Source organism: Saccostrea cucullata, unplaced genomic scaffold, assembly GCF_032062105.1.
Source record: "Saccostrea cucullata isolate Sc308-1 unplaced genomic scaffold, CSIRO_AGI_Scuc_v1 ctg18872, whole genome shotgun sequence".
In the NCBI taxonomy this organism is placed as follows: domain Eukaryota; kingdom Metazoa; phylum Mollusca; class Bivalvia; order Ostreida; family Ostreidae; genus Saccostrea; species Saccostrea cuccullata.
Window position 1 is genome coordinate 1 of NW_026921665.1, and position 10047 is coordinate 10047.

General features: G+C 35.1%; 1 protein-coding gene across 2 annotated transcripts; it reads left to right on the forward strand.

Moving 5' to 3' along the window:
• Window positions 1–1566: 1566 nt before the first annotated feature.
• LOC134260536 (uncharacterized) lies at window positions 1567–9947 on the forward strand. 2 transcript variants are annotated; one of them, XM_062743088.1, is made up of 8 exons: window positions 1567–1929; window positions 3883–3963; window positions 4163–4303; window positions 4443–4637; window positions 6460–6563; window positions 6658–6754; window positions 6885–7043; window positions 8923–9947. In XM_062743088.1, the coding sequence occupies exons 1-8, from the start codon at window positions 1827–1829 to the stop codon at window positions 9225–9227; spliced, it is 1185 nt and encodes a 394-aa protein (XP_062599072.1). In that variant the 5' UTR covers window positions 1567–1826; the 3' UTR covers window positions 9228–9947. The 2 variants fall into 2 exon arrangements, with proteins under 2 accessions (XP_062599072.1, XP_062599073.1); XM_062743089.1 differs by lacking the exon at window positions 3883–3963.
• The last annotated feature ends 100 nt before the right edge of the window (window positions 9948–10047 follow it).

Consider the following 10047-nt stretch of genomic DNA (forward strand, 5'->3'; position numbering starts at 1 on the left):
CAGTATTGAGCAATGGACGAGTATATTAAATGTCCATTGTTCAGCTCGGGGCCTGTAAACTATAATACTTAGGGAGGAAAGCATTTCTATATTCCTAATTATCCCGGATATATTTTTTTGGTTTACTTCATACTTGGCCAGAGTTGTGTATGCTCCTTGTTTCTCAGGGATAGTGATGGGACCTTTAAGTCGGGAACTTGGTGGCGCACATCTTGTCCCGTGTTCCCCTCCGTGTACTAAGCCGAGTGTCTAAGCTTGATCTTTTTTCAGATCAAGTATCCTACTTCAATCTCTTAAGTCGGGAATACTTTCCACTGATGCTAAATATTATAAAACATGTATCAACCCGTTTCTGCAGTTTTGGAGATGGTAATCTGACTGAACATGTCTGACGATAGCCCTGATTTTTTTAAAAATTAAAATAATAATTATTTTTCAAAAATCAATATTTCAAAATCATTGAAAAATATAATTTCAAACCTAGGACACAAAAATAAAGGTAGTCGTTCTTTCTTTGCTAAGTGTCAGGCACTAGAAGTGATAGAAATAAGGTTTTGGAGGAGACCTTAAAAACCAAGTTCCTGTGTCACGGTTGGCGTTGGCACGGTAAGAACCCTCAGTGCTCTATTACCCAGTGTGCTGAGTATAGGCCTAAATTTGAAGCCTGTGATTTTCTAAAAAATGAAACTGGTGTAAAAGTTGAAAACTCATGCTTTTTAAATAATTGAAATTCAATGCAGAAAAATCATGCAAATCCTACTGCGTGCTAATTATGACGTCATAAAACTCTCTTAAAAAGTTGCAGGGATGGAAAATATTGTGTTGCCCACAAAGATAAAATTACCAATCAAAAAATTAACGTGGGCGACGGCTTGGACACTGTTTTCTAAAGAAAAATACGTCATTATTTTTATTTTATGACATCAGCAGAATGGTAAAAAATCAATTATCACAGTCATATACATAATATGGTTTCAAAAACTTTTTGATGTCTTACATTTTTGCAATAAAGCTAAAACCATACCTTCTTCTTTGCTAAAGTGTGTTATACTCCTGCGATTATTTTCTGAAACAAGCAGGATTATTACAACTAATAAGTTGATGATACACTAAAGTGTTTATACCTGCGATTATTTTCTGAAACAAGCAGGATTATTAAAGAAAATAAATTTTCGACAATCTCATTTAAAGAAACTTTCTGGTCAAGGCGAGCTATTTGCGCATTGGTTGATGTTGCAAGGATTTTAATAACTCCGTTTTAAGTCAGCATTCTGTAAATTCTATCATCGTTGTTTAATGTTCTTATTATACCCCCAGCTTGAAACGACTACATGTATGACCACTTAGTAGTCATAACTAAATTTACTAAATTAAAACGACAATGACCACCCAGTCCTCTTTAGAAGAACTTTAGTTTCAGGGAAATAGATTCAGGATTATCCGATAAGAAAGATTTCTATTTCAAATGGTATTTTTCCTGATATTCCTTTTGAGTCCAGTCACTTCGATATGTCATGCCTCACTAAATAGGAACTTACCTGTCATTTTTATTTACATACAAAGATGTTAAAAACAATTTATCAAGGTGAGATTAATTTACATTTGGAAAAACCAAGATAAGTAGTAGTTAACTGCGCATAATTCCAAAATAAATGTTAATTATTTATATGTATGTAGTCATGATACTTCTTTCAGCAATACAGGTATAGAATCAACCAGCATTTGAATAAGGTTTAAAGAAAAGTGATTTACACGTCGACAGAAAGAAAACAGTTTATATTTTTAGACTAGAGAATTGTACATGTACTTAATCAGAATTGACCGGTATGTTGGATACTCGGGTTCCTGTCTATGCTATACCAGTTGCCTTGTTTTCCTGGATAGTTGCCCTTTTAACACCGGGATGGATAATTTACCAAAAACTGAACGGTATTTAAGATATATTTAATTTACTTGCAAATAATTCAAAATACTTTTTTATGTATTGTAAACATTAAAAAAAAAATTTTAATCGTAAATTTAAATCACATTAAGATTAGAATTAGAAGCTATTGGTTACAAATGCATAAAATGAATCTATCACAACACTCCGTCAATCTTGGCACGTCAAACATTGCAATTTTTCATTTGTATTGCGATTGTAAGCATGTTTTTGTTGTCCAGGCTGTTTCTCGGAGATGGCTGGGACAATATTCCTGAAACTTTCCTCAAAGGAGGGATGCAGTGGTTGTAGTTATCGTTGGTTGAAGTTGTGCCATGTGGTCATTCAGTTTCAAAATGGCTACCGTTGCCATGAAAACCTGCAAAAAGCGTTGAATTTTGTCCGTGAGTGTTCTCTCTTAAACATTCGTGATAAAACTTTTTTATTTTATTGATTAGTAGAACTTTGTAGTTGCGTTATTCGCATTTAAAATTTTGAAATAATCGATTATTGTCATGGAAAGCAGAGGAAAGTTAAACTTCTTAAATTTTGATTTTTAAATCAAAAAACTGAAAGTACTGATAGGAGTTGATGGTTGTATTTGCGTATATTAAGATATATTAAAATTAAGATTAAGGTAAAAGAGGAGCGCTGGCAGATTGTAAATGAATAATATGTCCTTTGAAATGTTGTCAACGAAAATAAATAATTTGATCTTGACTGGTGGTACCTTAGCACTCTTCTCCCCCTCAAGAAATGGAATGTTTGGGTTCGGGGAGATTTTCTTTTTCTTCTTGTCTCTGGTCATCTTAGACATAAATATTCTTTCCTGCAAGAGCACGGAAATAAATAATCTAAATCGACCAGATTTGCCAGCCCCCCCCCCTCGAAGTACCTTAGCATAAAAGCAAATACGTTTGAGGAGCCAGTTCACCCGAAAAATGTCTCGCTTGTTTGACCACTATACTATAGAAAGACTTAAACTTGATCAATGAAATCCTTTGTAAGGGAAAATATATATATATATATATATAGAAAAAGTCCCTTAGATACAATACAAATGAAAAAAATTGTTGAATACAAATACGAAATTAATCGATAGAATAATTAATTAATCAATAGAGATAGGAAATAATCATTAAATAAACAAATCAAATGGAAAATTATTCAAAACAAATAATTTGGCGACTCTGGGGGTGTCTTGAAAAGGCTGACATAAGTCGGCCAATAACTCTTTGAGCAATAAGCCCGGCTAACTAGAGAGTCTGCAATTGCAAGCAATAGCGTATGTCGCCACGAACTGTTCCCCTATTTCCATGGCAACTATTGATAATTTCGGACAAGACTTTCATTTATTGTTTCACTAAAACAATACCCAGTAGCTAAGCTTGGACAACCATCCATTCGCATCAGTACTTTCAGTACTTTGATTTAAAATTCAAAGTTAAATATTTTCACTTTCGCCTGGTTTCCACGGCAATAATCGATTATTTCAAAATTTTAAATGCGAATCGCACAACTACAATTACTATTCCCTAAAATAAAAAAAAAAGTTTTATGACGAATGTTCAAGGGACCAGAGAGAACACTCGTGGACAAAATTCCTCCCTTTGTGCAGGTTTCCATGGCAACAATAGCCATTTGAAACTGAATTACCACACAACACAACAACAAGCAGTGGTCGTCGTTTGAGGAAAGTTTAAGGAATATTGTCCCAGCCATCTCCGAGAAACAGCCTGGACAACAAATTCATGCGTACAATCGCAATATGTCTCCCGACTTCGTTCGGGGCGACATAAAAAAAGTATACCATACAAATGGAAAATGATACAATATAGATATTGCAACGTTTGACATGCCAAATACTGTATGATGACTGTATATCATGTATTATAATGAAGATAATAAAATCGGAATTAATAATGACATACTTCATTTGAGTCTATTTTATGGATCAACAGAAAATAACTATCAAAGTATCTTTTATACTGTATCCTGTTCACGGGAAACCGCCTGCCTGTCAACCTTTTCCTTTAGTTTGCGTAAGTATCTCTCTCTCTCTCAGGGTGTGTGTGTGTGGGGGGATATGTTTGCGTGCAGGTACTCGGGGGGAGATTAATGATACGAGTGCAATCTTTCCTCATTTTGGCAATGTTTACTGTTTCTTCAACATGAAAACGGAACTTACATTTTTAATAGAAAGTGAAGCTATTGAGTTTTTATTGAAATTTTTTTTTCTAGCCCTCCTTGATATTCATTTTGCCAGCATACTCTCTCTTCTTCTGTGCGGGGTCGGCTGTCGGATTCTTTGGGCTTCCGTCAAAAAATGGCGTTCAAACCCCAAAAAGGCTGTCATAGGGGGAGTGTTAGTTCTAATTGCAGGTCAGAATACTGTGCTAAAATGTCTTCGTCAAATAGTTGACATTAACGAGTTTTTTTCAGCTAAAGAAGAACGAAATATAATTCATTCTATGAGTAAGTGTACAATACTGTATATATTTACAAATATATCATTGTACAGCTACTTTCGAACACGTCCTTTTGAGTCGATTTTATGGCTACTACTTCCTAGATGGAACGGAATGTTCTAATGGCGTTGCCTATTCTGTAATCATTGCTGGACTTGGCTTCTTGTTGGTTCTGTTCTCTGTTGTGATGATTCTTGTGCGTTTCGTTGCACCACAAACACAGGCTGATAATGATCAGTTAATATCAGGTAAAACAATGACAAAAGGTAATATACTCAACAAAAAAAAGTTAAGGGTTTAGTATAATATAGTTAATTTGAGGAAATTTCAATTCTGGAATTTATTATAAATTGATGTGAATGTTTATCCATAACTACACGTGTTGTTTGCTACACTTCACTACTTTATCAGTCCACGTTTTCGAGTTTTCGAAGCCAAACAAAAAGTATCAACCCTAGTCAGCATTGCAGAGTAGAACTGGTAAGCATGGCTTTATGAAATACTGTCAACATTTCATGCTGACGATAAATAAGGACAATTAAACATCTTTGAAACACAAATGAATTAAAGGTTATGCCCCAAAAAAGACGTTTGACTGTACAGGAAGCCGGTAGGGCCAAGTGGATGCTACAAACTGGAATATCACAGGCTTCAGTGGGAAGACTGATGAACCGGTCACAAAGCGTCATTGGTCGGTTGTGGCAGAGATATCAGGTTACAGGATCAGTCCAGGAAAGGCCTCGGAGTGGAAGACCACGATATACGACGGCCCGACAGGACCGCCAACTTGTGCTGCAGGCAAAGCGAAACCGATTTAACTCGGCTGTTGCTTTAAAAAGGGAATAACATGGAATAAACATCTGTACAAAAACACGCAGGAATAGGCTTCATGAAGTTAACCTAAAAGCAATACGAAATGCCACACGCCCAGTTTTCACTGCAGATCACAGAGTAAGGAGGCTGGAGTTTGCAAGAGACCATGCAAATTGGCAAATCCGCCACTTGAGATCGGTAATTTTTACAGATGAATCTAAATTTTGTGTAGATTTTAATGAAGGAAGGAAGGCGACGGGTGTGGAGACTGAAGAATGCTGTTGTGACTCAACATGCGACTGCTGTGTGGCTCAACGTGATCGCTTTGGTGATGGTTCTGTTATGGTGTGGGGAGGCATTTCTATTCAGGGGTCCACATCATCAGAAATGGTTATTGACCGGTGTCAGATACAGAGATGAGATCATTCAGCCAATTGTGAGAACATTTGCTGGGGCAATAGGAAGGCAATTCATTTTGATGGATGATAACGCCAGGCTACACAGAGCAAACATCGTAAACCAGTGCCTTGAGGCAGAGACTATCGAGAGAATGTAGTGGCCTTCGAAGTTACCAGACCTCAGTCCTATTGAATATGCCTGGGATGTTCTTCAGAGGCAAATTCAGCAGCGGTACCCTGCCCCATGCAACACCAATGAACTTGAAGTTGCTCTGTTAGAGGAATGGGATCGGATACCTCAAAGGACCATCCGTTCACTAATTCGAAGTTTGCCCAGGCGATGCAGGGCTGTTATTCAGGCAAGGGTAGGCCACACCAAGTATTGAGAGTTGTCAGGATAATTGTCAGTCTTTAATTAAACAAATTATGCAATTACTGTATTATGAAAATTCACATTAAAAATAAGGGTATCCATCTTGTTAATCTTGTTCTTCTGTCCAAGTGAACATTTACCACTACTTTTTTGTCAAATGTGTTGTAACTTTACAGAGGTAATTATGTATTTTGATTAAATATACTTTTTCGATGTAGAAATTATAAATGCAGGTTTTCATAATCCTTAACTTTCTTTGTTGAGTATATATACTGAAGACCTTTTACACTTAGCGATGTATTTTCTATATCACCTTTTGTAGAAAAGAACTAAAAGCCACTAAATCAAGAAAATATCAAGAGTATATTTATTTCCAAGACAAAAAGCCAAAAAAATATCCCCCAAAATATAAATACACTGTAAACAAATTCAAAAGTAGCAATTATTTGACCAAAAGCTGAGTTGTATGCGGGTTTTTTTTTTCAGAGGAAACTAGGATGGTTAAAACCAGAGTTCTTCCTGTTGCTTTACTGCTTGGTTTGTTGTTCAAGATCGTTGCATTTGCAACACCGGGTTGGATAATGTACGAGGTAATGGTCATAAATATATAATGATAAATGGCACTAATGAAAAATGCATTTCCTACCAATTAAATACGAAAAATAATTGTATTTGTTATTACAGGAAACACATAGTACAACTTGGATTGGAATATTCTACTCAAGGACTTATGAAGGAGACAATAGTCGGACGACATCTTTTCTTGACAGATCACGTGATGGTTCTCCCCTTCTCTTTCGTTCGTTATATACAAAAAATATAATATATTTGAAATATTTTTATACAAAATACTTTAAAGTTGTTATTATAAATGTACATGTATATAATTAAATTAAATATTATATTTTCAGAATTTGGTATTATCGGTCTTCAGATTAACTGTGTCATTAATGTTGTGTTATCCGGGGCCGGCATTCTGGTCTTCATTTTGAACAGCAGGAGAGTATCTAAGCACGTAATGGTTAAGCCTGTAGCATATATATCAAGTGGAATCTTTCTGTGTGTAGGAGGTTTGCATTTTTTTCTTGATTCAATTGTATTTCAAAATTTTAAAATCAAAGGAATTTTGGATTGTTATATCAAATAACAATATTTAAAATGTTTATTTCTTTAATGGATATACCCGTGAAACACAACATATTTAAAATTTACATGAGACGAACGAATACCGTACGGCCCTTCTATTCGCCTTTCAGAAATATCGATGAAGTTTCAATCAATAAACAATAGAAATTTTTATTCATATATCGACTGTACATGATCGGGAGGCGAGGATTCAATTTTGGTTTGGTGCGCATCGTCAGAACTAAAGCGTGAACATTTGAAACAAATGTTCCTTCACCAAGCGCTCGGCACCAGAACGGCCAAAAGTTAACTTAAAGTGTCTTTGGATCCTTCAAATGAGACATTAAAACTTAAACCATATGTCTTGGGTGACCATAGCATGATGAATAACCCTCACTGCTCAATGGTTGGGAGTGCTAAGTATTGTTCTGCGATCGAAGTACTTTTATCTGTAGAGGTACTCCAGCATGCTAGAGGTTCACGGCGAGATACTTTTGACTTGGCGCCGCGTAACCTCTAGCATCCATTGTAAAAATTCTCGCCGCTGAAACCCCAAGTGGAAAAAAAAATATTTAATTGAAAAATAAGGCTTTGTATATTAACGAATGGCACGAAACAATAAAATACTCACTTTTTACGATAAAACTTACGCATAAAACATCGTTAATCTCTCGTATTAGCAATAAATCCATTATTTTTAAAAATCGATGCAGAAATTGAAACAAGTCGTCTTTTTAAAATTCGGGAATGGAGTCTAGAAAATCTGACAAACGAAACTAGTTTAACGCAACGAAAATTTCGTTTTCTGACTAGCAATACTCAAAATTAATGTCAAGTCAAATCGAAAGTACTTCTGGTGACAAATTGGAATAATGACAATTTTCATTAATGAACAATAACGCACACTGAATAAAATGTATTTTATTATTTCTTGTGACTTTCATACCTCATGCAAACACGTAGATACCTGAAAATTACTTGTTAACAGTTTATTTCACACATAATATGTTCCGCCCAAAATCTCGGGCGGAACGAGCTCGTTCGAAAATGGCCTTCGGATGTAAGAGTCCGAGGTATATAAGGAGCATGGGGACGTTAACCGAGGCTCTTACTTGTAGTATCTGTAGAGGTTGACGTCTCTTTCCGAGTAAAAATCCCTATAAAACAAAATACAATTAAACATTTGTAGACTCGATATATCCCAGTGAATTTCAAATAAAAGACACAGTATATCGAGTCTGCCAAATTTGTTTCAAACACATTTTGAAGTCGATCTTACTTACAAGAGGCGATAGGACCAATTAATTAAGAACTAAATGATATGGCATAGGAGATGACTTGTATATGTAAAAAAAATATCCCTATCACTTGTATATGGTGTTAATCATTATTAATCCTATGATTTATAGAAGCGCCACCGAAAATTATGTTCTAAGTACGACCATTTTTTAAAAAACTGATGTAGCTACTCACAAATTTGTTGAGGAAACAAGGATTTTACAGTCTCGTTTAAATTGGGCATTACTTAAAATCCATGGTCGTTATAATGACCATGTAAGCAAATACTTGTATGACGTTGTATTTTGGCTCTTTCTTTCCAATTGTTAATCTTATTGCGTGTGTGGCCGGCGTGTCCGGTCTACAGGGGATATTCTCTCCTCCAATACATTCTTATCCTACCTTCGAATTTTCGGGGTTCCGTTTTAATTTCCTGCATGTTTACCTATTTGTTTTGCAATTGTATATAGATTTATGAAATTTTTGAAATCTGTTCGTTATCTTTTACAATTCAAACATGACCTTATTTTAATTATCAATTTACAGTTACTTTGGAGTTTGCCCTGCTTCTTCGTTTTATTGGAATGTGTATACTGATATTTCTACAGTCTATATGGTTTCCATACTCTTTTGTCCTTGCCTGCGTGTCTTTCGCTTTGCACCTTTATTCCGTTGTGGTGATACTTATTCGCTATAAAAGAGGCAACGAGGAAGGAAATAATGACAACCAGATGACGGAAAATCCAAGTTGTATGGGAATTCACCAAGATGTGATTACAGACAATGCAAATGTAATAGCAGACAACAGACCGGAAGTGATGACAGATAATGATGATCTGACGAAGTGGTAACTACGGAAGCGTACTGCTGCCAATTGAAAAAAAAATCAAAGACGTACCTACGACTTATTATCTAGTTTTCATTTACTAGATCTTGACTTGTGGACAAATCAACGACTATATTTCATCTTATGAAATTATACAACTTATTGTGATAATTTGTGAATAGTTACTGTATGCGATTATCTAGAGGGAATGGAAAAAATCCCTTTAAAAAATCAGGTTTCAGTTTTCAACTAAAGAGTATAATATCTTGATAAATGTGTCTGATTCAAAGATGCATTGAAGATTGTGTGTAAATTTTGCGATGTCTATCATGAAATGATGTGCATTCCTTTTCATAATTATATGCTTATTATACAAGTCTACCGAATATTTTTAATGGTTGGTGTTTGGTTACTATATCTCTATCAAATATGATCTTTTAAAATAGAAAAACATACAATTTTTGATAAATATTCACATTGTTTATCTAAGAGATACCCCAAACAGTCAATTAATAATTAAACCCTGTGTAAGTCCATAAAGGTCAAGTAAAGCAGCATTGGTAAATAACCTATTTCTCGTTAGTTTGCGGGGAAAGTGAATACTTAAATCACTTTTTGTAATCATTTGGGTATGTTCTTCATCATACATGTATTTAAATTTGAATACATAGATAAAATAATACAATTCATTTGCCTATATTTTTTTAATGTGGACTTATCAAAGTATCTCGTTCTCACGACATAGTATCTCGTAAGTACGACTTCATATGTCGTACGTACGACAAACTATCTCGTTTGCACCACTCAGTATGGTAGTTAAACGCTTCCGTAGGTAATAGATGTCC

Excerpts from the sequence above, each read along its gene's own strand:
- LOC134260536 (XM_062743088.1), top strand. The coding sequence starts at position 1,827 with ATGTTGGATACTCGGGTTCCTGTCTATGCTATACCAGTTGCCTTGTTT. Across the intron at positions 3,964-4,162 it reads AACCTTTTCCTTTAGTTTGC|CCCTCCTTGATATTCATTTT; the intron begins GTAAGTATCTCT and ends TTTTTTTTCTAG. Across the intron at positions 6,564-6,657 it reads CGGGTTGGATAATGTACGAG|GAAACACATAGTACAACTTG; the intron begins GTAATGGTCATA and ends TTGTTATTACAG.